The sequence below is a fragment of the Phalacrocorax carbo genome, chromosome 3 (genome assembly GCF_963921805.1).
Source record: "Phalacrocorax carbo chromosome 3, bPhaCar2.1, whole genome shotgun sequence".
Lineage (NCBI taxonomy): Eukaryota > Metazoa > Chordata > Aves > Suliformes > Phalacrocoracidae > Phalacrocorax > Phalacrocorax carbo.
In genome coordinates this window covers 36,201,411-36,228,931 of record NC_087515.1, presented here as the reverse complement: position 1 = coordinate 36,228,931, position 27,521 = coordinate 36,201,411, and the positions used below count along the sequence as shown (strand labels likewise).

Here is a 27,521-nt window from a genome sequence, read left to right as displayed (position 1 = left end):
GGCTCCCGAACCCCGGCGGGAAAGCCAGGGCGTCCCCGTGGAGACCACCCGCGCGTGGGGCCAGCGCCTTCGGCTCCCTTCCCCCCCCCCACCCCCGCCGCCGCCGCCGCCGCCGCCGCCGCCGCCCACAGGGCGCGGATCGAGCCCTCCCCTGCCTCGGCGCTCCCCTGCTCTGGCCTGGCTCGACTCGCTCGGCGCTCGGCTGGGGGCGGGGCGCGCCTCCTCCTCTCCCCTACCCCCTACCTCCCCCCCCCCCCCGCGGCGAGCAGGCGGCTCCGGCACGCGCCGCCCGCCCCGCCGGCGGCGGCGATGTCGGGGAGGTCCCGGGCGGTGCTGGCCGCCTCCGCGCTGCTCTCCGCCGCCACCGTGACAGCCGTGCACCTCCAGCAGCGGCGGGAGCGGGAGGTGAGTGGGCCCGCCGCGGCGGGGGGGGGGGGAGGGGGCGAGCGGGGCCCGGCCCCGCCCCTGCCCCTACGGCGGCTCCTGCGTTCGTGGCCCCGCCCCTCCGCCAGAGGCCGCGCCCCTGAGCCCGCCCCCTCACCTGCAGGCCTGGCCCCAGGTGTCCGGCCGGAGCCACGCCCCCACTCCTGGCGGCTCGGCCCGAGGTCTGAGGCCGGAGCCACGCCCCCTCGCATGATGCCCCGCCCCCACCACGCCAAGTCCCGCCCCCTTTCCCGTTCCCGCTTCGGACCTCGCGGCTGCTCCACGTGGCTCCGCCGCCCGCAGCGCCTTGACCCTTTACCCTCTGGCTCCTGCCCTTTTCACTTGCCCCTACCCCTGCGTCCTGCCCCTACCCACCTCAGAAGTCGGGCCCCTTGTTCCCGGTAGGCAGCCGCGTCCCCAGCACCTCGCCACCGTCTGCGTGCCAGGTGGACACCGGCACTGCAGGTGCTCGGCCATGCCCGGCCCAGAAGCCAGACAGGCACCTGCAGCGCAGTGCCCTCCCATCCCAGTGCCCTTGCACCCCAGAGCATGGCTTCCCCTGCTCTGCCCCCAGTGTTTCCCAATCCACAGACTACCCTTTCCCTGCATTTTTTTTTTGCCTTGGCACCTGCCTTTTCCCTGCTCATGTATCTGCACCTGCTCCCTTATCCCATCCCTTATCCCCTCCTGTGCATTCGCCGGCTGGGGCAAGTAGCAGTTAGGAGCTCCAGGGTGAGCTGCAATGGGCTCAGCGGAGAAGGTTTCCTCATCCTCTGTGTGTTACTTTGCAGGAAGGATGTAATCCTGCACCCTCTGTGCCCAAGGGCACCACCCTGGCAGCGTTCCCAGGGCTTTCCCCTGCCTGACCGTGCTGTCCGGCTGGTGCTTGTCCCTCCGGCGATGCACGTGCTCTGCTTTTCCTGAGCTCCAGAAATGCCTCCCGCTACAGGGCAAACAGCGCTGTTCTGTGCCATGCACCTGGCCCTGGCTCCTGTCTTGGTTTGACAGGACAGGAAGAGTGTAAGCTAACAAATACCATGCGATAATTAAACAGGGAAGTTTTCTATGCTACATTTACAGAAATCAGGTGATTCCTGGCAGGCACCCTGTGTGTAGGAGAGACCCACAGCCGGAAGTGTCAGGTCAGATAGTGAGTCCATATACAAAGAAATCCTGCCCAGGACTAAAAGTTGTGTGATTGCAGAATGGATAGGCTGCGCATGGCAGAGGTTTGGGCAGCGAGCGTGCAGGTTTAGACCCTGCCGATGCGGCAGGTGGGTGCTGCTAGGAGGTCACACATCTGATTTCTGCCCCCCTTGTCTCTGTCAGTGCTTGAGAACGATGGGTCTTGGAGGATGGGACTGATCTGGGTAAGGAAGGAGGCAGGTTAATTTGCTGCGCAGCTTGGAAAACATACTGGATGGCACAGGTAGTAGCAAGAGGAAGGCTTCTGTCTTGGAGTGGCGATGGGTCTTGGCTCTGCATTGCCAGAGCTGACACGTATGCTGCGTAGGTCACTCAAGCTCAGGTTTTTGCAGGTGGTTGCTGGCTAATTCAGTGTGCCTGCCTTGAGCCTCTGAAAACCTGTCAGGAATATGTGCTAAATGCTCCTAAACTACAGCTGAAATAAATGGGAGCTATACTTCAAGCATGAGCTGCAGGACAATACATGCTCTGGGAAAAATCACCCTTGGGTGTTTCAGTGAGACACCTAAGCTTAATGGATGTTTTTGACCTTAATCTTCAGCTAATCTCTCTCCTTCACCTCATAGAGAGAATGTGAAATTAAATTAACATTTACAGAATGTTCATATTCTATAGGGGTGACAGGCATAAAACAGTCTGCAGGTAAATGAGTAATGCCACAGTCAGAGCAGGATCTATGTATCATGAAGCAAGTAACGCTTCAGGCAACAGGCTGAACAAGGAATGTGAAACTAAACACTGAGTACCTGGTCAGGATCCATGCTGAGCAAGGCAGCGGTTCCCTGGTATGTAGAGACCTTGTTGTAAGTCATGTGCAAAACACAGGTGAATTAAGGGCACAGCTGCGAGTTTATTGTATGTGTTCTACCGGTGTATGAAATGTGGCACCATTAAAAGAAGTGGTGGATTAGCCAGTGAGTTGATATGGTTAATGCCCTCTGGTCACTTCATATATTTCTAATGATACCAGAAAAAAAAATAGGGACTCGCTGCCTTTTGCCTGTTCCCGTTGCTCTGTGCCGTAGTCATTGCTCACTTTGCAAAATAATGTTAAATTGTATTGGCTGTTACACCTGAGGTCGCTGCTGCAAGCTTCTGCCTGGGGAGCTCCTGGGTGTCCCAGATGAGACCGGGGTGGGCAGGTTTCACCCCCTGGGTCTGTTTTAACTTATTCTTCTGCAGCTGGAAGCAACTATTCCTGCGGAGGGTATCGGTGTTGCTGCTGTCGGGCTGCCAGCAGATAGGCAGTCTTGCTGAGTATCCTAGAGATGGAGGGGTCAAAGGATCCAGTTGGTCAGTGACAAAACCTCTGGGGGGTTTTGGGGCACAGATCCAGTGTCTATTCTTTGCTATCCATCCTAACACCCAGGTGTGGGCACGGCTTGTGAACTCTGCATGAGGAACTCATGACTTCAGAGGTGCGTGACCTGTACCTATGAGGATGGGTTCGCAAATCAATACTCTAGAATTAGAAATGATTGATCTCTCCAAAAGCTGGATCTGACGCTGATCTGTATATGATTGCAGGGATATAGGCATTCCTCAGGATGCTGCTGCTGCAGAAGCAAAGCCAAAATGATCAATTCTCATTTTTTCCAGCGATCAGTTTAACTCGCTATTCAGAAGCACTAAGGCTCAAAGCTTGTACTTCATAAATGAAGTCTGAGATTTTCTCTTTATAATTCTTCATCTTCAAGTCGGGGAATAATGGCTTCAGGTTTAAGGAACCCAGTTATTTAGATAATGTAAAGGAAATAAGTAACATGGATATTCTGCAGCCCCAGCGTAGGGATTATTTCTAGATTATCTTTATGCAAATTAATAAACTTTTGACTTTTATAGACTGATAGGCCAGGCACAAAGTGATTTGAGCTTGTGCACATTTATCTAAACTGATGCAGAAGACAAGCAGGCCTAACCTCTGAGAACAGAGGAAGGCAAGAAGATTAACGTTTTCATAGTTCTTTGTCACTCATGATACTCAAATTATAATGGTGTCTTTTGCAAACTGTGTGTTTTCAAAGTAAATGCATTCACCATCTGAAAGATTGCAGCACAGCTGGTTTTGTGAAGGAGAAAGTCACACTCTTGATGTAATTGTTCAGTTACATTGGATCTCCCCACATCTTTTCTTTATTGTTATGAACTAATAGTAGTTCATAATGAGTTTATGAGCTTTGTCTTTAACAATTACTAATTTGTAATCTGAGTTCAACTGATTGAAGCCGATGGGAAGGAAGTGGTTTTATTACATTAATTTCCAGAGAGAGTTTTGATTATTGGCTGACATATGCGCCTGTGCATTTTATTAACAAGATAAAATATTTCTTAAACTAAACCTTTCTATTTTAGTCTTGACAGGAGAAATAATTGCCTTTGAAATATGCAGTTATTGGCATTCTAGGTGAAGACTAAAACCTTGTGAGAACTTGCAAAATAATAATCACAAACACCTACAATGACTTCACGTTCAGCTTTCAAATAAATTGTTAGTGGGTGCATTTTGGCATCGTTCAAACAGGCCAAATAAATTATTAATCTTTTTATGCCATTAGGCTAAATAATTTATTCATATCTCTAGTATCCAATGGCTAACCTTGGTACCTGTGAAACTTTCTCATTCCTGTGTCCAAGCTGAGCGTGAGTTGGTAAATGAGGCAGGTGGATAATGCTTTAACTAAACATAACTTTGACTAAAATTTCTAAGTTTTAGTTGGGCTAAAACAGGACTGTGATCACATTGCTTCATTTAGATGTGAGCCAGGGTTGGCTCTCAACAATAATTTCATGGCTTTTACTAATTTATAGTATTTTTGTCCTCGTGTATTGTATTTTCTGATAAGCTTATGACTATTGCTTTGAAATTTAGTAAGTGTCTGAATATCTAAAAGCATATCTAAGAGCCTGCCCCAGGAGTTCAAGCCAAACCACCAAACTGGATGGGGTATCCCATGTTCTCCTTTGCGCTGTTGCTTCTCTTTGGTTAGCTAGTTCAGGGAGTTAAATCTGCGGAGTATGACTTCCTTTGTGAAGGAAGGAAAAAAGAGCTGTTTTCTGCTGTCTGAGCTGCCTGACCCTGGGGTGGGATGAGCAGCGTGGGGCTGGAGGGATGGCAGCAGCACCAGCTTTGGTTGGTTGAAGTTGCCAGGGAGCTGTGTCTCAGCTGGATGTCAGGTGCACAACTGATTAAACACTTCGCATGGTCCCTGTTTCTTTCCAGAGTTAGTGTCTGCCTTGCCACCTCCTTCGACCCGTGTCTGATCTCATCACCTTTCGCTCACATCACTCTGCTGCCTCACCTGTCCCCAGAGGTGCACATCTGGACTAAAGCAGCTGGTTCCCAGCTAGTCCCTCGCCTCCTTCTCCCCACCCCAATCTATGTCACCAGTTTGAGTTTCACTTAGTTTGTGTTCCCCTGGTGAGAGGTAAAGGTTAAACATTTCACCTAATTGTCAGAGTGAAAAAAAAACCCTCTAGGTGTGTGTGTGGTGGGGAGAGAGAGAGAGAGAGGAGTAAGGAGGAAACAAAAGCCAGCTAGGATTTTCTTAGGGCTTTTTATACCCATTAAAGGCCTTATCCACCACTTTGAAAATTGCTGCTCTGTGTTGCACATTTTATTTATAAGAAACATTTTAGGTAAAGGGGATATTTTTAAAATAAAGTGCCTTGCTTTTCAAGAGCCTGGCATAAGTAGGCTGTGGGACTTTTGTCCACCTTGTAGCAAGAGTTTACAAGGTCTCTTTTTTTAAAGTAAGACATGAGCAGAAAGAAGCAGTTGAAAACACATGGCAGTTTTTCTTAAAATAATTTCCAATTTGCCACCAAATTCTTTCCAAGCAGAATAAAAGTTTGGGGGAGATTAGTTCGATTTGGTAAAGATTTAGGGCAGAGGTAATAGGATCTTATAGATCATGTCCATCCTTCACAGCACAGGAATTCTGGGTGCATAGCATTTATTTGCTCGATAGCTTTACCATTTAGTAAACCCACCCATCTGAAGTGAGTATAAGTAAAGCACTTTTTGGTGTAGTACCGTCAGTGTATCAATGTTGGATTATCAGCTCTTGTAGTTTTACATTCAAACCATGTTCAGTGGCTGTGGCTATGGGTGGTGGCAGAGGACTTGCTGAGGCAGCAAGGTGAACAGCCCTGCAGGAGGGATTAGGGCTGGGTGGGGGTTAACCGCATTCAGCACCCAACAAGCTATGATAAACTCTTTCCCTTGTGTTTTCAGAGGCTGCACCGTGGAGTTCTCAGAGATCTGGAGCGTCAAAATCAGAAAAAGGAGAATATTCGCCTGCTAGAAGAGCAGATTGCTTTGACAAAGCATCTTATGGAAGAAAGAGATAAGGCGCTAATGGAAAAAGGGTCCCAGCAGTCCTAGGCACAGACCTGAGTCATTAGAAGCTTGATTAAAGACGTTTGGAGCTCATTGCTATTTAACTACATGCAAGTGTTTCAGCTAACAGAGGTAATCTGTGAAAGACTGTTTCTTTTGGATAGGTTATAATCCAGTCCCAAAAGCTATAGGGTGGACAGAAAACATTTCCTCTGTCATCAGTACTTTGTGGAGACTTGGCCAGCACATCCAGCGTGGATGGACTTGTCAATGAGGGGAGGAATAGCTCCTTGTTACGCAGACACTATCTAGAATGGCTAATAACGTACACATGAGTGGGCTGCTGAGCCGGCATGATGATGAAGCCACCAGGACCTCCACCTCAGAGGGCCTGGAGGAGGGTGAGGTGGAAGGGGAGACCCTCCTCATTGTTGAGTCTGAAGACCAGGCTTCGGTAGATTTGTCGCACGACCAGAGCGGGGACTCTCTGAACAGCGACGAAGGTGACGCATCCTGGATGGAGGAGATGTCCTACTACTGCGAGAAGTGTCAGAAGTGGATTCCTGCAAGTAAGCCTGCCTGTTGTGTTGCGTCTCGCTTGCACTACAGGGGTTGTTGTTTGCAAGGTGGTTACGCTGTCCTGTGTGCCTATTTTATGGGTTAGGTCTTGTTTAGCAGTATGCCATCCTATGTTGGAGGAGAAAGGCTGTCTCGGCGCTAGCCTGATGCTAGCGGTGTGCGTTAGGTGCTTTGATCCATGAACCGTACGGGTGTCCAAAGCTGTCGTTCCCTGTAAAGAAATGGGACTGTCTTCTTTAATTAGTAAAGAATAAGGGTATAACTTCAGAAACGTGCACACCCTCCCGAGTCTTGCTGCTAGTGTGTTTAAGGGACTTTGGCCAAGCAGTTTGGCTCACTCAGATAAAGGTAATGATACTTGTTGTAAAGCTCTTCCTGTGGAGGAAAAGGGCTTTGGGATAGTGTTACTACTTTATTTTTTTTCTTCCTGGACGGTTTGTCACATCTGTGGAGCATATGGCTAAATCTCAACCTTTATGGTTTCCTGATAATGTGAATTGAATTTAACTTTCACAGAAGCATGTCCAGCCTGTAGCAGCTAGCTTTGGGAGGAGTTTGGCGCAAGCTGCAGAACTTGATCCCTCTGCTACTGCTGCTTGGCGTAACGTCTGTGCTGTTAGCAATGTAACTGACTGACTTTACTTTCTAAATTTGGGATTATTGGATCTACTATTAGATCCAAAAGCAAGATATTGCTAAGGACTGTTTGGTTTGGGTTTGGGTTTTTTTGGGTGTGTGTGTGTTTGGTTTTGGGTTTGTATTTTGCTTTATTTGTGGCCAGAAATAGTGAACTTTTCAGGTGGCACCTGCCTTGCAGATATGTTAGAGCTGCCCTTTTTGCCGTCTTAGAATTTGCCAAAAGTTACTGTGTAGAAAGCTCCTCTCTAAGCATGTTAGTGTTTTGATGTTAATGTAATGGAACCAACATAGTGCTATTAAGGTATTATGCAGTTAAACGGATATATTAACTTGAAATGTATTAATAAAAAACAATGGAGCAGTGTTAAAGGTACCGTAAGATATTTCATCTTAGAGCACTTGATTTAACACTCAGTTTATTTTATTTTACAAAGATGTTCCTCTCTCTTGTTGTGGTGGAACAAATCCAAAGAGCAGGAAAAGCCAGTCACAGGGCAACAGTAACTAGATAAAAGTGTGCAAAGTAAATGAGCTGGAAGAGTGAAATACTGCTCTCTCTGCCAATTGTTCAGTTATACTTGTGAAAGTCACCAACAAGCTCAGACAAATGATCACTTTTTACATTGAATCGCCATCTAGAAGTTCTTTTAATCTACTAAGTGTGGGTGGGGTTTCCCCATCAGACGTAGGTGCAACTTTGATAGCTGGATTCTGCAATTCACTACAGAAACAAAGCATCCATATATTGCAAATGCTTGATCTGGTGTCGTTATACAGTAAAAAAGATGTCATACTGTTAGAGAAAGACCTTTCATGTGTGAATTTTCAGAAACGCTGTGGTCTTAACTGTTTCCTAGTCCTGTGATTTTATTTTTTAATTTTTCATATTTGTGTAAATTAAGCTCTGGTGAGTTTAGAAGTCCTGATTCATATAAGGCTTTTTTTTTTTTCTCTGCTGCAGAAACACTGAATTAGAGCCTGTAATTTTGGATGCATGGGGTTTTACAGGTGGCTCTATCCCAAAGGATTGCTTTTGTTCAGACAAACATTTATGCAGGGTTAGCTTTACACAGCAAAGCATATGCTGAAGTGCTTTGCTGATTTGGGATCTAATGTATCGAATGCACTCAAGAAAAAGTATTTGCTTATAATGTTGGGCTGTTCCTGTGGCTGTCAGTCTCAAGGAAAGAAGATCTTTTCCTGAGAGGAAAAATAAATACCATGAACACCTTGTCTGCTGCAGTGCATCCTGGAGGCTGCTGTAAACAAGGACTGACAGCCCTCCTTTAGTAACAGTTCGCAGGCAGGGAAAGAGAGAGCTGTAGAGACATGTAGCAGTGAGTGGAAAGACGACATGAAAGAGAAAGCTTGTGTATTCTTATAGCCTTTGCAGGAGCATACCTTTTTTTTTTTTTAAACAGGTCAACTTTTTTTTTTTTAAGTGGAGTGGGAAAACAGTTATTTATTGAAGCATATAGGTTATCCTGGGGAAGCAAAAAAGAATGAGAAGTGCAGCAGAAACAAGGAAATCCTTGGCTTTATACCTGCATTCAGATGTTAAGTAGAACGCCCCTTTTTTATGCCTGTGCTTTTCAGTTGGTCATTGCTGGCTGCTGCAACTGTGAAATGAATCTGCGCCTTCCATCGCAGCAAGTTCTGATGCTTCCTGGGAACCGTCTGGGTCTCTGGACTCTGGGAACAAGGCAAAAAGTACTTTTCTGCCTGATGTTGTAGGAAATACAAATCTCCTTTGCAGTACTTCTTTCCATAAAAGGATGAAGAAATTTATTTTTGCCATTCATTTTAGGTCAACTGAGAGAACAGCTCAGCTACCTCAAAGGAGATAATTTTTTCAGATTTACTTGCTCCGATTGCTCAGAAGATGGGAAGGAGCAATTTGAACGGCTGAGATTAACGTGGCAACAAGTAAGTAAAACATTTGTGCCAGCAGAACAACTACAGGACTTTCTAAAATTGTTTGTTGTGTATGTGCTACCTAGAAAAGGAGGATCAGGTATAGGTAACAACAAAAAGATATGCATGAACTTCAGAAATTAATTAGCTAATAATTAGAATTTGGGCATTTGGCAGGTAAATGAAAAGATAATCATACAAACCACAATTTTTTAAAATTTTTTTTTCCCTTCCCCTTATGTTGCTCATGAATTCATGGCTTCAGACAGGTTTGGAAAAGCAAAATGGATGCAATTTTACAAACAGAAGGCTTGCCAGCTCCCTGAACGCAAAGCTCCAACCTGACTGCTTACTCAATAGCAACAGTCCTTGCCGGAATTTGCTATTTCAGTCACTTGCACACCTGAGCAATCAAAATCCCTTGCATTATACAGCAGCCACCATATGGGTAGACTGATGCACATCATCTTGCCCTAAGCAGGGTGCTGGAGCATCAGGAAGCCAGTGCTGGCTGCCTTTGCATAAAATGAATTTGATCAGGCAGTAGCTGTTGCTCAGCTTTAAGTGTTTCCACATGCTGAGCATCAGGCAGTATGTGTGAGATGTCTCTTTGCATCCTTTGGGACAGTAGTGGTGTGTTGTCTCATAATAGATCATTTAAAACATCAGTTGTAACTCCTACAATGCTTTCTCATGGTGCCCAGTGCTGGGCTGTGCAGGAGAAAAGGCTGGCGTTGCAGTCTGTGGCTACCAGACTGGCAGAGTTTCAGCAAGTTACAGATCTGGAGAGCAAAGGCCGCTAGCATTACACCCAGGTCTCTTCAGAGTGGTATGAGGAAGGGACAGACAAAATCAAATGGGTGAGGAAGAAAGTTGGCTAGTGAAGAGCCTATCTCCCAAGGCTTCCAGCAGCCAGGGCTGCTGCTGCTTCTGGGTAAGTCAAATTGAGGGAAGTGGTCAAATCCTACTTCAGAAGTAGGAGAAATGGGGACAGGGATTTCTGGATTTTTTTTCCAGAGTATGTGGCCTCAACGGGTCCTTACCTTTAGGCAGTTGAAAAGAGAATTGCTTTTCAAGTCCTGAGACACTGTCCCACCTGACTTTGCAAAGACCTAGATAAATAGGTTTTTTTATCAAGCTACGAGGGGTTGTGAGGCAGAAATAGGGTACAGGGGCCATTAAGGCTGTCTGTGTTTCCTCATTTTTGCATCCTCACTGATGCATTCCAGAAAGCTATGGCCCACTGTGAGGAGACCCATCTTCCAAAGAAAAACACACTTCAAACTTCTCTGACAGTGAAAAATAAGTCCTTACTGGAAGTAGTATCCAAGTCGAGGCTGTGTGATTGTTGAAAGATGGTCCCAGCCCAGCTGGTTTTAGTTGTATTCAAATGAATTGGGTAAATGCAATTAACGGTTGGTCACTTAGGATTTACTTACAAAAAGGTGTGATATTTTTCAAACCTGCCTTTTAGTTTAGGCATGTAATAGGTCAGACGTGGATTTTGGTTTGTGAAGCACGTGAATGAGCTGTAAATGGATTGTGTTTAATGAAGATCACCTGAAGACAAATGTCATTCTTGTATACCCAGAACTATTAGTAGGTATAATATAATTTTACAGAGACTTTTCAGTCTGTTCAGCTTGAAATGTAACAGTAAGTATTTAGAAGGATCGTTGTCACTAGATGGATTATATAGTGAGATTACTTGTGACCATTTTTTGAAAAACTTTTCCCTACCTCCACACTACATTCAGATCCCAGCTGTGATATAATTCATTTATACAACTGCTGCAAAAGCTTGTATCTCAGCATAAACCTGCATAACTAGGCAGCTTGTTATTCCCCTAGGATGGAGAAATCTCTGGGAGAATGTGCATCTAACAATAGAAAGACAAGAATGGGCAGCATGAAAGTGGGAAGATGGATTGCAGAAGTTGCCTATGAGATGTTGCAAAACCAAGATATTTATGAGGGAGCAAAGATTTGTGTGTGTGTGGCAGCTGGGGGGGTACAGATCAGCAGATGAAATGGAAAAGATTCACTAGTATCAACACTTTCTGTTCCAGGTTGTCATGCTGGCAATGTACAATTTGTCACTGGAAGGAACGGGCCGTCAGGGGTACTTCAGATGGAAAGAAGATATTTGTGCTTTTATTGAGAAACACTGGACTTTCTTATTAGGGAACAGGTAAAGACGTGATGTTTCCCTTTGGTTGGTGAGCCAAAGGAATTAAAACCTATTATACAGATGGACAAGAATCCTGGTTAATTTGGAGATGTCTCTGTTGGGCCTCACTAGTGAGAAAATTGGAGGGCTTAATATTGAGAACCTGAATGTAGGCATGAGGGTTACTCTTGAGAAAGAATAAGCGTTTCTTAGTGGGGAAAAACAACCCTAAGAATGTCACACAGAAGTAATGTAAATGCATACATTTTGGGTTATTTCTTATCTCTCGGTAGGTAGTGTCTGAACCTGCAAAGCCTTTGAGTATTTCTAAATAGACACACAATGGATGGGCTAGTACTGATGTCACCAGGATTTAAAGAGGGGGAAAAAAAAGAGGTCCAGCAAAGTGCCATGTTACTTGATTATAAAGCTTGCACAGACCCAGTTTTCCAGAAAGAAAATTCTGCCTTGTCTGTTAATTTGTTTTGGCTCTTAATGAAATAGCTTTTACATAGCAGGCATTACAAACCACTGAAATGTGTGTGTAAAGAAAGGAGCTGTTGGAGTAAGAACCCTTCTCGTAAAGGGCAGCCTTCGCAGCACAGTGAGCTGTGTGCTGTAGAGGTGAACAGCACTTTTTTCCTGAGTGCGCTGAAGCTGTCAAACCCAAGTCTCGCTGTTAATACATGTGCTAGGGAGGCAGGAAAGGAACTGAGCAAGCCTTCACAGCTTCTTTTCTTCCCCAGGGATTTCTCTGTTGTAAGATCCGGCCTTTCCACTAACCAGATTTGCTCTTTGGCTTTGCTTTCATTGTTTGTCTGTGCCTCCTTGCTCTGTTCTCAGTTTGTTAGCATTTGTCTCCTCTGGAAACAACGGGGACCCTGACAGGAAGGCAGCTGGTGGCCCATTGTCCCTTGCTCAGGGAGCCATCACCTCCCAGGGTTTGCTCCTGCTTTTAGAGACCTGCCCTGGGAACTGGCCACTCCTTGCTCTGATTAAATTCAGGTGAAGTGATTACTGGCCTCAGACATAGTCACCCCACTTGCCTGGACAAGCCACTGATGGAGCAGGGACAGCTGAAACGTGTGTAGTGGTTCAAGGCATGCCATGCTTTACTTCCTTGGCATATTAAAGCACAGCTTATCAAGACTTACTGTGACGCTCTGAACTCTGATCTGCGGCACTTGAGTTTAATCCCCCACGTCTGAGGGCCAGTACCCCAAGATGTGTAACTGGCAACACTCAGACAGTAGCGAATACCTGCTTGGCCAAGCCTAGCCCAAGTACTGAAGTTTTTACCAGTGGAGGTGTGCAAAGGCAGGGAGGAGTCCCGAGATCCTGTGCAAATAAGGGTTTAGACTCTACACCGTGAACCTGATTCTCCAGTAGCCAAGGGATTACCTCCATTGTTGGGGCAATTTTTAAAGATTTATTCTTATGTCTTCCCCAAACAATGTGACTAGTTCTTACAGGAACAAAAATTGCACTGATGCCCAGTAGGTTGCACTGCCCTGCAGGGTAAAAGGCTTAAATGTGGCTCCCTGCCTCCCAAGTGGCCAAAAACGTGCTTCAAAAATAGTTCAGTAAGTGTGGCTGACTGGTGTGTTGACTAGTACATTGACTCTTCCCCATGCTGCAGGAGAAATTTTACAACAAGAGTCCCCAAGCAGAGATGTATCGCATGCATGTGTCTGTGGGACAAGGACACATACTCTGTTACCTTGCTGCTTCCTGCAGCTCCATTGTTATCGCAATTTATTTGTCAGACATCTAACTCTGCTTCTCTGCAGTGCCTGACAAGGCTGCAGCTATGGAGGGCAGAGTGGTCAGATCCCAACTCCCTTTGTAAATTCAGTCTGAGGGATCCTGTACTACAGCTCTGGGAGCGTGCTTTGCTGAATGAAATCTCAGAGTAGTCAAGGCAGGCATCTAAGTTAAGTTTGTCTTTCCTTCTGTGCAGAGTGATGCCTTTGTCACTACCTTTTCCTTGCTTCTGTCCTGTGCACCCAGAGTCCTGTTTGCCATCTTCAGTAATGGAATATGGCTCTGCAGTGTCAGGTCAACACAGCTATCGCTAGGATCCTGGTCTTGTATCATGAAATTGTTAATGAAGGTAGCAACGCCAGCATTTGAAAGCTGGGGGTTCCGGTGGCAGGATAGACCTCTCCTTTGTAGGCTCAGCGTATGGTGGCTCAAAGAAAAATTGTGTCTTGCTGTGCTGCATTTGCGTGGCATTTATGGAGCATGTGTACACAGCACTTTGTGCACCAGAGCCCACCAGTATGTTGGCGTTTTCCCTTCAGAGTGGTTCTGTTTGAAAAGAAATCAATTAATCTTTAGCGTCTTTGAGGATGGGGTGTAGGGAGTACATCATCCCCCTGCATCAGTGCCAGAGGCAGAAGCACTCTGTCCTTTCCGTCTTGGCAGAGGGAGGAGGCTTCAGGATGAAAGCACAGCTGGCAAGTGGGGACCTAAGGCTTGTTTTCCCCTCTCTCACCATAGGAAAAAGACCTCAACATGGTGGAGCACAGTCGCTGGCTGTCTCTCTGTAGGGAGCCCCTTGTTTTTCCGCTCAGGGGCACAGGAATTTGGAGAGCCAGGGTGGTGGAAGCTGGTTCATAATAAACCCCCAACAATGAAACCTGAAGGAGAGAAGTTGTCTGCATCTGCACTAAAGGCAAAAGGTAAATCTTTTCCCAGTGGCACGTAGGCTCCCAGCTGAGCCAGAGCTGGAAGACTTGGGAAAAGTTTACTTAAAACAGTGTGTTTATGTGTGTGGACAGTTATGGTGCACAAATTTTTTGTTTTTTCTTAGTTTAGCCCTGCTGTAATGCTTGATTTATGATAACAGCATGTTGCATATGCTGTAGTACGAGAAGCCTGTTATATTTTATTTTCTTTTTGCATTGTGCTAACCGATTTCAAGGCTTTTGAGTTTTGTTCAGGTTTTTGGTCCTGAAATCTACAATTTCTCTGCTCCTTTTTACCCTGGGGAGGGCTTTTTTAATGTGTTTTCCACACCAGATGCAAATTCCCTTCTGTGCAGAGGAGCAAAATTGGGGCTTAAATAAGGCTTTAATGGTGCATTGGCTCCACGTCCTGGAGTGAATTTCTTGTATATTTTGAAGATACATCTTCTAAGCTTTGTAGTGATTGTGTTTTTCTGACTGTAAAGTATGTACCCAGTGACTGCAGGAGCTCAGTGTTTGTTACAATAAGCAAACTACTTCTTTAGCAGCTTCAAAGCCACCTCTGGATCCCATCATTACTGTGGAAGGACTCAGGAAGCGAGTAAGCCGCAATCCAGTCGAATCGGCCATGGAGCTGAAGGAGAAGAGATCTCGCACTCAGGAAGCCAAGGATATTCGTAGAGCCCAGAAGGAGGCAGCTGGCTTCCTGGACCGCAGTACTTCCTCCACCCCCGTTAAATTCACCAGTCGAGGCCGTCGTCCCGATATTGTCCTTGAGAAGGGAGAGGTGATTGACTTCTCCTCCTTGAGCTCTTCAGATCGCACTCCTCTGACAAGCCCTTCTCCTTCCCCATCTCTGGACTTCTCTGCTCCTGGTACTCCAGCCTCACATTCAGCTACTCCCAGCCTTCTCTCAGAAGCAGACCTCATCCCAGATGTCATGCCACCACAGGCTCTGTTTCATGGTAAGAGATGACATGTTTTTTCTTTAATAATAAGCTATATGTAGTTGTTAAGGAAGATGTTTTTTAAAAAACAAAACAAAACAAAAACCCAAACTCAAAAAAAACCACAGAAAAAACCCCAAACTTCCAATGAGCTGCAGGATCTTTTCAACATAAGATGGAAAATAACTGGTAAAATTCTGTTTGTCTTAGTTGTATGTAAATCTTTTCTATAGCTGTATTGCCAGCTTCTAAGGTCAGAAAGTATCACCATTATCACCTTCCAGGGGATCCTGAATAAGCACTGGGTGGAAGATTTCACCTAGCAACTGCTGTACCCCTCAGCATAAGCATTTCACTTCAGCCCAGACTGTGCTGTTAGATAGCAGCTCTGATTCTGCCTCAACTGTTTCTTAAATGGGAGAAATTAGTTTTCATTATAATGTTTAGTTTTCATGGTAATGTTCCAGTAGTTCTATAAGTTCAAACAACCCAATTAACAAACGTTACATTTCAGTCAGGGGAAATTGGGGAAGCTGAGAATCAAGCACTTCTTGTTGGAAGGAAGGATAATCGAGTTCTGTAGAGGGACAAATCCCACGCTTCCGTGACTTGTAACTGCTCCCTCAGTTTAAACAGAACTTCTCGAGGGTATGCTAGCTAAAGATACAGCTCACCAGCCTGACCTTTTGATCCCCAGTCTTCAGGAATTTTCAACAATTGAACACTTGTCAAAGAGCATGAGCCATAGTTTTGGATGCCAAACTGCAAGACACCTTAGGAGCAGGATTGATTCTGTGTCCTGAAACCAGACTCCTGTCCAAAATCAGGTGGTCCAGAAGCATATAGAAAATGGAGTGTGTTGGTTAAACCTGCATTATTTCTCCTTAGCAGAAAAGTCCTGTGACAACCCTTTTTGAAGTGGGGCTTTGATGTTTACATTTTTTCCTGGAATATTTTGATCTGTTGAACAGATGATGAGGAGATGGAAGGAGATGGAGTCATAGACCCAGGAATAGAGTATGTGCCCCCTCCCAGTGGGACAGCTGGTGCTGGCACTGTGATAGCAAGTAGAAAAAAAGTGAAGACAGCCGAGCAGATCAAACAAGAGGTGGAGAGTGAAGAAGAAAAAGCAGAAAGGATGGAAGGTGACAGTGAAGATCCTGAAGAGTCAAGTGCATCGCTGCAGGTGAGGGGGCGAGACAAGAGGAAGCAACAGCTGGAAAAGGATGCTAAACCCAGAGCTCCGAAGCATACCTCTGTTAGCATCTATGAAGAAAAGCTGCTGCTGAAGAGACTGGAAGCCTGTCCTAATGCCATGAGCATGACCCCAGAGGCCCGGAGACTGAGGCGCAAGCTGATAGTCAGGCAGGCCAAGAGGGAAAGAGGACTGCCACTCTTTGACTTGGACCAAGTTGTGAATGCTGCACTGCTCTTGGTTGATGGGATTTATGGAGCTAAAGAAGGAGGTGTTTCCAGGTCCCCAGTAGGGCAAGCAACATACAGAACTACTAGCCAGGACTTTAGGATCTTGGACAGGTACCAGGTGAGTGTTTCCAGATCTAAGCAAGCTTTTGGCACTGGTTGTTTTAGAGCTTTTGGCGCATACAGCAGTGTCACCTTGAGGTTATCTGACTCCCAAAGTGAAAAGGATTATGTGAACAACTAATTTTAGCCTGGGGCTGCGTCCCCACCAATGCTCTCACAAGTCCCTTTCTTCTTGGGACATGCTTGTACAGCACAGTTGTCTGTCAGTGTCAGCACCACCAATAGCTATGTATTTTTACTCCAGCCCTGCCCGAACACTGATGGTGGAGGCCTGAAAGTACTCAAATAGGCGGTTGCTCCTTCACGCTATGTAGGAGGGAGTTCACTTGCAGCGCTTCTGAGTGATGCATGTGGCTCATAGGTTTGGGTGCTAAATCTGAGTGTGCACAACAAAGCCCTCTGAGGTGGGACTGTCATACTGTGTGTGTGGGTCCAGTCCATCCTGTCGGGTTGAAAGGCCTTTATTCTCTCTATGTTCATATGATTCCCCTGTGTTAAGTCATTGACTAATCTTCCTGTTCTGCATTTTTTTGTACATATAGACAATGCTGCCTGCCATGAAGGGATATCGACAGCAGACAACAAAGTTTCTGTATCGACTGGTAGGCTCAGAAGACCTGCTGACAGACCATAGTATTGTCAGTCCTTACACATCCCGTGTTCTGAAACCTTACATCAGGTACAGGTGGTCAGAGGTTGAGTTTGCTCTTGGCTTGTGAACGGACAGCCCACGGAGAGGACACCTTTCTTGGGCAGTGCTCCTCACTCATCCCTGAAGTACAACCCAGTATACTATGGTAACCCTGAGAGGATAGTGTTTTATTTAGCTGAGTAGTTAAACTGGTCCTGCATTGGGAAGGGGAATCTCCAAGAGAGGGCAGGGCAGAGAGGGAATCACCATAGTTGTTCAGTGCAAGTCATATCTGCTTTTGGGTCAGAACCATGATTTCCTTGCTCCTGCTGTACCGAGAGGTTGGCTTGGCATGCTGTGGATCTGGGAAGTGTCCTGGGCTCTGACACAAGGGTGATTTTGCTGAGCTGGGTGCTGTTTTCGCACAAGAATGGAAGACTCTGTTCTTTTGTTCCAAGTTGAGCATGTCAGAAAGTATTTCGTGGGCAGTACCCATTCAGCTGCAGTGGCAGTTATTGTTGCTCACTCTCCTTTTGTGTTTGCTTTTCATGTTACTGGCAGGCGCGATTATGAGACAAAGCCCCCAAAACTCAGGCTGCTGGCAGAAATCCGGGCGTATCCACACAGGAATGATCTCAACTGGAAGGCTGAGCCAGAAGCACCCATTGATTACTGCTATGTTCGCCCTAATCACATCCCTACTATAAACTCCATGTGCCACGAATTCTTCTGGCCTGGTAAGGTTCCTTCAGTACTTGGTTTTCTAAGAAGGAAGTGGTTCTGTTCACAAAAAATATTCTTGGGCCAAATTTTTCTTCAGTTGGTGTCTGGCTCGGTTCTTAGAAAACCATTATCTGATGTCATAGGAATGCAGTTGAGATGGAGACATGGGTTTGGTGCCTTTGTCTTTCAAGATCATTTAGAACTAGGCAATTAGGCCCTAATTAGCACAGCATTTATAGAAATAGGTTGTTTTGGGTAACACCATTGACACCAATAGGAGCAGCTGGTTACTAAAATTAAGCATCCAGTGAAACCTTTTGCAGACTCAAGGGCTGAAGTAAACAGTTTTGTACCAGAGATCAACTGTTCATTAGCTTCATGAGAAAGTTTCTTCCTAGCAGCCATAAGCGGGGTGTGTTGGCATGAAATTTGGGAATTGCCCTCACAACTGTAAGCGTCGCTGTGATGTCCTTTATTTCTCAGTATTTTCAAGGTATGGGAGAGCTTGGGTATCAATTTTTATGTCATTTCTTGAACCGTAGGCTTTTTGGGGACAGTGGCTGCCCTTTATGGGGGCAGTTATGAGGCTGTAGTCTTTTTCTGAAATAATAATAGTGATGTTGGTCTACTGCATGGATCAGCTTCTGATCAGCAAACAACGCAGGAGTCTAATTTAGAAAAGCCCAGTACAAACAGTACACACCTTTATTCCAAGTAACTGTTTGCTTTACGTTTTGATTTGCAGATAGTGATTCAACAGGGTTTGTAGTTCAGCAGTGCTCCTATGTTGTAGTCAGGATCAGAGCTCTTTGTGCTACTCATTGTACAATTTGGGGGGAGATAACATGGCATGCCTTCCCTTTCACAAGCTGTTTTGGAGCTAATGAGAGACACCTGCAATCCCAACAGAGGCTGAACCCCTTTGTCATAGTCTCTCCTCTGCTGATAATACATTTGAAGTTCTGGCCAAGTTGGGTCACACCTTCATTAAGTTCTTCAGGACTCACCCTGTTCTATTTAACATAAGGAGCGTGGGTGTGTTCCACCCGCCTGTGAACTGTTCATCATTAAATCAGAAAGCTGGCACTCCCATTGGTCTGCAAACAGGAATCAAAATCACTTCCACGGTGTAACTTTTCTGAGGCTGGGATTATATGATTTATTGCACCTTGGTTCTGTTTTAGCAGGAGAGTTAAGCAAAGAGATGATGCTTCAAGAGATAAAGCAGTGTCTTTGTGGACGCAAAGGGTTTAGCTTCAGGACTGAGGAGGGAGTGGGATGTGCAGCTGGGAGGGCATCATTAAGCTAGCGCTGTTGTTCAGAGAAATAGCTGTAATTCCACCTAAGTTTAGGCATCCAAAGCATGTGTGCTTGGGGGATGTTACAGTCAGTAAATGAGATCTTAGGTGTGCTCACTCCCATCACGTGAGAAGCTGCCTTCTCATAGTGATGCTCTCCTCGACTGAATTTTTAAGTTTTAGGCACTTCCCTGGGTGGGGTGAGCCCAAGCCTTAGTTCTTCCACCTCTCCAAATCCTTCCCGTCAGAGTTCTTGTTTTTCACAAGGCAGAAACAAGTTTGCAGGTAGTTACCGCAAATGAGCTGATGTGAAATAAGATTCCCCCTTGTTGTCTCTCACAGTATCTTGTGCCTTCATGTCCTAACGGGAAACCTCTCCTCAGCAGACTGAGTGGTAAACCGTACTGAGCTAAGCATCTTCCTACGTGAATAACTGTGCTGAGGGGACGGCACCATTTCATCAACGCCAGTTTGCTCAGGGCAATGTAGGGTTCCTGTACAGACATGCTGTAAGGCACTTCACAGTCAGTTGCAGCCTCAAGATAATTAACGTGTCTCCCTATTGCCAATCGATTCCTCCCACGTCTTACTCCACCCAGCTTACTCTCAAGCAAGAAAATAATTCACCCCCTTATTTGTGCCCTATGAAGTCTTGCATCTCATCAAGAGTGATAAACATTACTGGAAAACATACTCTGCTATTTTGTTATCCCACGTTCCAAATATATCTGCGATTGCCAATTTGAAGCTGAAACTAACATTTATGGCACAGCTCCGCTATGTCTTGCACCTCATTTAGGGCCTGTCCACACAAATTACCAAGCAGTCTTCTGTGCCTTGAACTGCACTGCTTGGCCCTAACATGCTGTGTGGATTCTCTTAGGCGGCAGCAGCAATGTGATTAGGCAAGGTAGCAAACTCCACTCAGAAGTCACCAGCCTCAGGTGTTTCTGTCCAGCCTCTGACTCACAGAAGCACCACTGCCTGAGAGGCTGCTTCATGCCCCAGGTTAGGGAATTTGTATGCTAAAAGCAAGTGTTTGGTTGAAAGCTGTGGTCAGGTTCACAGTGCAGCTCCACAAACAGTACACACAAGAGGAAAGAGCAGGAGCTCAAGGCCAGGTGGAGAAAAGAGAAAGGCCGGTAATGCTGCCAAAGCTGAAACCCAGTTTCACGTGTGCTGTGGCTGGAGAGAGTTTGCAGGAAAAACAGGATGGTTCACCCAGTGTATTGGGCTGATACACTCCAAACTGGCCCCCTTTGCTTGTCTGCAGGCAGGTACTTGGCATTTGCCAACTGGAATAGGAATGGTGTACACCAACCTGTTACTGGCCCAGCCCAGGTGAAATGAAGAATTAAACCCTTGGCCATTAATGTTTCTGCAGCCCTTAGGAGCCCCAGGGCAAGGGGCACAAACTTACTAGGACCCAATCCAGCAAACATATGCACATGCAAGTATCTTTATCCACATGCTTATTTAGAACTGGGTCCTTAGCAGAGTCTGCTAATAAAGCTCAGAATGCAAACCAAGGAAAGGTTAGTTGGGTGCTGAGATCATGTGGGGTTTGTTTGGTTTTTTTAGCCATTCTGTTTTAGAGAATATGCTTTTTTGAGCTTTAGTTTCATCCTTGAGTCATTTGGGGAGGAAGTCAGCTTTATTAATTTCTCCATGCAAGAATCCCCACTAGGAAGCAGGTCTCGTTTTCTCTGTGTGTTTTGTTGAAGCATCTCTTGATGTCAGAGCTTTGGAATAAAGGTAAAAGGAAGGGATCAAATGAGTGTTGGTAAAAGGCCTTTAAACCCTGAATTTCTGTGCAAGTGTGACACTTGGTTTGCCATGCTTTCAACTGCTGTTTCTCTCTTTCTCCATAGGAATTGATTTGTCAGAATGCCTGCAGTATCCAGACTTCAGCGTTGTCGTCCTTTACAAGAAAGTTATTATTGCCTTTGGCTTTATGGTGCCAGATGTGAAATACAATGAAGCTTACATCTCTTTTCTGTTAGTTCACCCTGAGTGGAGAAGAGCTGGGATTGCAACCTTCATGATTTACCATCTTATCCAGGTAATGAAAAAAGTCTCACGTTTCTGCTAAAGAACTAGCTCTCCCTTCTTCCTTGTGTGCACACATGCAAATATTAGAAAGTAATAATGCTTACACACCTGCAGAGATTGTCAGCAGCCCGTGTGAACGTTTATGGGGGGAAATCACTTCAAAAGAAGAAACTAAAATATATTTAGAAGAATAACCATACTGGACAGGTCCTCAGTTAGTGAGGTGCTGTAGGCTTTAGCTGTTCTGGGATTAACTTTGCATTCTCCAGTGGTCAATAGTTCACAACAGTAATACTGTAAATTTGGGGTTTAGAAGAGAAAAATGAGATAAGAGTGGGGAGATTCAGCTAGAATCTATCGCAGCTTTCTTGGCTACACCTGGAGGTTTATTCTGTGACCAGGGCTGTTACATTAAATCACTTACTGATCTTAATTGTTCACTTTTAATACTCTGGCTCAAATCCAGCTGAGTTGAATAAAAAGAATAAGCGTTTGCAACCTCATTCAAATTTGTTCAAACTAGCTTGTACTGGGCTTTGTTCCACAGGGACAATTGGGAGAATTAATCTGAGCTAACTAAACGGGTGGTATCAAAGTAGTTAACCTTCATTAAATCTCTTAATGAATGTCTGTTATTCAGGTGGCCTTAATTCCGTTCACTTTCTTGAATTAAATTGCATGAAAGCCAGCTTAATTTTGAGTAAGGATGCAGACAGATGTCCTTTTTGGAGCCCTCCTGTGCTTCTTCAGGGCCCGCACTTTAACCACTCCCTGAACTCTCTTGGCAGAGCTGCTTGTGTGAAACATTTCTTAACTTGTTTTAGTCAAGATGAGCTGCACTAGCAAAAACTCACCATTGAAACTCTTTTTCGTCATACTTGTTTGGCTGAAGAGAGGTAGGGAGTGCTGGCAGAGCCTTGGGAATAGTGATCTGTACCTTGGAAAGGCGGTTTCCACTGAGGATAGCTCTTCTGGGCCACCTCAGGGTAGCTCTTCTACCTACAAGGCTCTCTGCAGTATCCACGTCTCTTTGCTCTACGTGTTGACACAGGCCACTAACCCATCTACTTTAAATTCACCCCTTACATTTCCCAAGCATCTCTGTGTAAAGTGTTTAAGTAAATTGCTCTCAACTGTAGTCCGTTGATGTGAGATGTCAACACGTAGTGAGAACAGGCGTGAGCTATGTGCCAAGGTTTGCAGGGATCCAGCAGCTGGACTCGTGTCTCTCCAGCATAGTTGGGATATGTTGGCAAGTCAGCTGTAAAAAATCATCACAGCTTTCTGTAGGATGTATCACAGCCAATTAACCTAATTCTGCTTGCAGGTAGACTAGCATAAAGTTATCACACTGAGGAGAGCCAAGCAGGTTTGAGGCTGATTAGGCTTGCTAAGCAACGAGAGATCACCAGCATATTGTCAGCTCATGCAAGATTTATTCTTCTATTGCCAAGTATCTGTCAGTGGTGGAAGGCATTTAGTCATGGAAGAGAAGAAATGGTGGTTGTGACCTTCTGTTCCTGAATCGTCAGATTTATGTGCTGCTTTGCAGCCTGCTTGGGCTGACACCAGGGTCTGCTCTCTGTAGCTAGAATCACTTCCATACACTGGTTGGATTAAGGGTAATTCTCTGTCTCTTGGATCAGCGGTCCAGAGTTTGGGATGGATTCTTGGGAACAGCATAATCTAACAGCAGATGCGTTGATGCAAATGATGAGTTGGTTTTAGAAGTTACCCTCTAATGCATCCATCCCAGAGGACCAAGCTGCATCATCTTAAAATCTCATTCCAACTTCCTTTTCCCAAAAATTAATCCAGATAATTTGATTATTTTACCTTTTTTTATTATTTATTTATTTATTCAAAGGGAAAGATCTCTCAGAGATCTAAGGGGAGAGAAAAATCTACCATGGAAATTTCCTAAAGGATGTTACTGTTCCTACTTAGAGTTACAATACATTAAATATAAATAGAATGCTGTTAAAACACTAAATGAAAGCAGGAAAAAATTATTGTGTTGGCATCTTTGTCAGAGAGCTTCTGGTTAGAATAATCTGGGATCTTCAAAGTAACGTCAGCCCTGACATTTGCTGTCTGAACTGAATTCCCTGCCTTCCCAGGAGGCGAGTGCTGTGCCCTGAAGGATGGGAGAGGAGCTGGGTGGGATAGACAGGAATTCCAGTGTGACAGCCCAGAGGTGAGCTGGGGCTGCTCACGTGATCCCAGGGAGCTCAGCTCTGTTTGCTGACAGGAACGAGCGTGGTGCCTGATCCCCTGGCATGTTTTGTCTTTTCTTCAGGCCATTGTTAATAAGTATTTGAGATCAGTGCTGTACACAGAGATTAGTTTTAATTAACAATTACTTAGCAATTGACTATGGAAAGCTAACAAATTATAATCCAAAACCTGCTTTCACTGTCAGAGAGTCCACGTTTCCCAAAAACAAAGGCTCAGAGGAACGGCAGTGTTCCCTTTGCCTTTCCGCTGTTGCTATGTGCGGTAACTTCTGTGTCGAGGCCTGTGATTTTTCTCGCATTTCCTCAGTACCTTGAATACCTGAACTGGCGAATCTCTTCACCTCTGCATTCCCCCAGAGGCTGTCTCATTCTTTTGCTGTGATACCTTGTTGTTGTTTTTTTTATTTTTTCCCCTCTCCCCCTCCCTTGGCAGACCTGCATGGGCAAAGACGTCACCCTTCACGTCTCTGCAAGCAACCCTGCTATGCTGCTCTACCAAAAGTTTGGATTTAAGACTGAAGAATACATTTTGGATTTTTATGACAAATATTATCCCTTGGACAGCAAGGAGTGCAAGCACGCCTTCTTTCTCAGGCTGCGGCGCTGATCTGTTGGAGCTGTCTAGGGGTCTGCGAAAAGCCCAGACTGTCAAGCAAAGAACTACCACAGCTTTCAGCAGAAGACATTGGCTGGCATGTGAGAGCTGGATTGCACCGATGCCTTCATCCCTAGGACTTCAGATGTCAACAGTACTATGCTGTGTGCTGAAACTGCAGTCCAAGAGGATTGATTCCTATACTCCAAGGGGAGAGGCCTGGAAATCCCAACTGGGACATGCTGAAACCACAGGAAGACTGAAATTCTTTATGGGGAGTTTTCCTGCCACTGTTACTTTGGAGAGCCTCATTGACAAACAAAACCCAAACAAAAAAATACTTGTCACTTCAGAGGGGCCCCACAGATTTCAAATTTTGAAGCCTATCTGAAAACAACTGACAGGGTTTTTTTGTTTCTGTTTATGGGACATGAACATCTATGCTTAAGTCATCCACAGTATGTCTGTGTTTGGATTGCTTTGTTAGGAACAATATCTTGAATACGTGAAGGGAAATAAGATATTGGTGCATCTAGCTGGATGCTAACATTAATAAAGTTCTACACATGTCAGAACACCAATACTGGAACCATGTTTTAGGAATAATGAGAAGCGTGTGAATTCATGTGATCCCGAATGCAAGGCTCCGGGGAGATGTCTTTCTTCCACTCCTTCCCTACTGCCTTCCTTTCCCCTCGTTGACCCTGTGCTCAATGTGAAGTTCTTGTAGTGCGCAGTGTTTTGTGTCAGGCACAAGATGTCAAGCGAGTTTGTAGCTAGGCGAGGTAGGACATGACAGCTGCCAGATCAGCTCTTTGAAATCTTACAACCTACCTGCCAATTGTTGATGTTGCAGATCAGACCTTTGGGCACACCTCTAACCACAGAGCCAGCCTCACAGGCTCCAGCATCCACCTCCTGCTACAGATGCTCTGGCTAGAAGGAACCCAGAACAAAAGTCAGTGGTGATGTTTGAAATGCAGGCTTTGGTCTGTCTGTTTGCAGCTTGGAGGGAGGAGAGGGTAGAGGTGGGCCAGTTCCAGTACTTGGAAACATCTAGGCTCTAGGTATAAGTGAAGAGAAGAGCAAAGGATAAATGGAAATAACCAAGAATTAAAAAAATACAAACCCCAGTTTGTCTAGTAGTGGGGTCTTGTCCTTTTCCACAGTTCAGCAGCCTCTCTCTCCCCCTGACTTTTATTGCAGATGAACAACAGTAAGCTGGCAGTTTGTTCTGCTGCCTGACCGAAGGTCAGTCCGTGCATTTTAAATACAACTCACATCCACTGTGCTGTTCTTTTCACATCAAGCCCCATAGAGAGCTACACAACCAATGTGACTTTGTTCTTAATTCACTGTGTCTACCTGTTGGGTACCTGGCTATAGTAGTAGTTGCCCTAACGGCGTCTTCAGTTTGGTAACAGAAGAGAGATGGACACCAAGTATGTTTTTGTGTAGCCAATGTACATCCTCACCAAAACAAAAATAGTGTTACTGGCTGGGAAAAGGAACCTATCCAAGTGTTGTGTGCACTAACATGCTTTATGACTATGTGAATATTTTCAATGTTACTGGTGTTATGAGTTAGCTGTACTTGGAAAAAAATATGTCTTTATGAATGGAATTAAAGCCCTTCCCTTGGAAAAGCCTACTTGTAGTCATACTGTTTATTAAGCTGTCTCTCCATCATCTTATTTCATTGAAGCTTATCAAACTCTAGTATGGCTGATAGAGGATGCAAATCATGTGTGTGGCAGCAGAGGAAGGCAAGAAATACCTTATTTCTCTACTGGGCACCCGCACAGAAGCTGCACACATGTAGGCCCTAGCAGGCTGTTCCCTTGCCAGCCAGAATTATGAGATAAAAGAGAGCCTGAAGAAGATAAGCAGTTCTGTATCATATTCTCAAAGGTGACTTGGAAGATTTTTAGGAGCTTCTTGTCCTGTGCTTACGCCTCTGTGGCTTTGTCCCTCAGAGGGAGGATGCCAAGTGAAGGAGGTGTGAGAACAGCCCTGCTGTGCTTGCAGGCTGCTTGTTTCATCCAGGCAGTTCTTTTACCCCCAGATCCTCAAAGGCAATGAAGCGTCTTTGAGCCTTTGCACCTCAGCCATTTTGGATCTGTCTGTCACCTGGAAAAGTAGAAATATCAACATGTGCCTTCTTCAGGAAGAGTGGTAGGAATGAGTACATTAAAGATTGCAGGGGATGGAGATCAATATTGCTGTTCTGCAGGCTACAGAAACATGAAATTGCTTTGCAACTTCACAGGTCCACCAGCATTTATGTGGACTTAGCTTGTTGCTTGCTAATTTGCTTTAATAGGAAAATCAGCCAGTTAACTGCTGTACCTATTATATCCCACATACCTGGAACTGTAGGCTTAAGTTTGGATCTCTTGGTCTTACGGGGAGGACACTCTACACCCTCTTCTTTAGTGCTGCCTGTGAAAAATCTGGTGTGGCTTTGAACTGCTTTGCATGAGATCCTTCCCTGTTGTTCCTAAAGGCTTTGGTGAGAACAGGGTGCAAGTGTGGCTGGCTCGAGGATCACTTTGTTGATCCAGATCGTGCATAGTGAATAGCCACGGCTCAGAAGGACCTTCCTGATTTGCAAAGGGATCCCAACAAACCAGATCTGAAGGACGCTGGTGAAGGCCACGGTATCCGTGCATTGTTTCCCCTTGGCAACTCAAGCTTCTGTAAGAGACAGCTTGTTTTACTCTGCTGGCTATATGGGTGAGCACAGAGCACGGAGGCACTGTTCTGTGAGCAGGAATTCACACCCCCACTTTCAGCAAGCGTCTTCTGAAGACAGGGTGTTGAGGTCAGCCTCCTAGCCGGCACTATGTGAAGTTGGGTGTGCAATCTGATAGGGGCTGGCAGTCTTGGGGAAATGCACCAGGGTTGCTAAGGGAGCTCTACCTGTCCTCACTAGGTCAGCACCAGAATTAGGTAGCCTATGAAGTAGCTATAAAATAGCTGCTGCAGCCCCATTGGTCTTTTGTGGCTGCACAGGGACCGCTTCCAGCCTCCTCTCAAGAGAATGTTTCCTCCCCAAATTATGAATAATGAGAAGCCTGTATGGCCTGTAGCAGCTTAAGGCCATTGCTTGAATGATCACACACAGCTGGTTTTCTCTGCAACACATGAGGCTCCTCCAAGGCACGCAATGAAACAAACTGTGCTTTCAGTCCTCTGCTTGCCTCTTTGTGCCGTGGAGACCAGCCTGATGACTTATGTTAGCTGTGATTAGAAAGCCAGCATCCACCCCGCTTGATGACACAATTACTCCACGCTTCCCTGAGCTGCGCAGTAACTGTAGTGGTGACTGTGCTTGCCAAATGCAGCCCAGTTTAACAGAACAAAGTCTTCCTGGAGAATAAAGGTGGAACCTCACCCTTTTCTAAGAGCAGCAAAGCCCGAACCTTTCCATGTGCTTGTCTGAGCTTTGATACTTCACAACCAGGAAGCTGCCTGCTGTGGTCAGCTTATCACGCCCCGTGATCTACAGTAGCTGAGCTGGGTAAATACTG

The 27,521-nt window shown here is 45.5% G+C and overlaps 2 protein-coding genes across 3 annotated transcripts; both read left to right on the top strand.

Annotated features, from left to right (window-relative positions):
- Window positions 1-251: 251 nt before the first annotated feature.
- On the top strand, window positions 252-6,017 carry LOC104041360 (protein PET117 homolog, mitochondrial). Its single transcript, XM_064446490.1, has 2 exons — window positions 252-405; window positions 5,864-6,017. Exons 1-2 carry the CDS (start codon window positions 310-312, stop codon window positions 6,011-6,013), a joined length of 246 nt encoding a protein of 81 aa, XP_064302560.1. The 5' UTR covers window positions 252-309; the 3' UTR covers window positions 6,014-6,017.
- A 22-nt stretch (window positions 6,018-6,039) lies between these two features.
- On the top strand, window positions 6,040-25,639 carry KAT14 (lysine acetyltransferase 14). 2 transcript variants are annotated; one of them, XM_064446489.1, is made up of 10 exons: window positions 6,040-6,537; window positions 8,994-9,112; window positions 11,170-11,291; window positions 13,773-13,954; window positions 14,509-14,925; window positions 15,879-16,450; window positions 16,995-17,131; window positions 17,645-17,820; window positions 20,976-21,166; window positions 23,827-25,639. In XM_064446489.1, the coding sequence occupies exons 1-10, from the start codon at window positions 6,282-6,284 to the stop codon at window positions 23,998-24,000; spliced, it is 2,346 nt and encodes a 781-aa protein (XP_064302559.1). In that variant the 5' UTR covers window positions 6,040-6,281; the 3' UTR covers window positions 24,001-25,639. The 2 variants fall into 2 exon arrangements, with proteins under 2 accessions (XP_064302559.1, XP_009498910.2); XM_009500615.2 differs by having other exon boundaries at window positions 14,506-14,925.
- The last annotated feature ends 1,882 nt before the right edge of the window (window positions 25,640-27,521 follow it).

What these genes read in the sequence shown, in the direction of transcription:
- LOC104041360 (XM_064446490.1), top strand. Translation starts at nt 310, where the DNA reads ATGTCGGGGAGGTCCCGGGCGGTGCTGGCCGCCTCCGCGCTGCTCTCC. An exon ending in AGCAGCGGCGGGAGCGGGAG is followed by an intron (nt 406 to 5,863) that starts GTGAGTGGGCCC and finishes TTGTGTTTTCAG; the next exon opens with AGGCTGCACCGTGGAGTTCT.
- KAT14 (XM_009500615.2), top strand. Translation starts at nt 6,282, where the DNA reads ATGGCTAATAACGTACACATGAGTGGGCTGCTGAGCCGGCATGATGAT. An exon ending in TGAGATTAACGTGGCAACAA is followed by an intron (nt 9,113 to 11,169) that starts GTAAGTAAAACA and finishes TTTCTGTTCCAG; the next exon opens with GTTGTCATGCTGGCAATGTA. An exon ending in ACTTTCTTATTAGGGAACAG is followed by an intron (nt 11,292 to 13,772) that starts GTAAAGACGTGA and finishes CTCTCACCATAG; the next exon opens with GAAAAAGACCTCAACATGGT.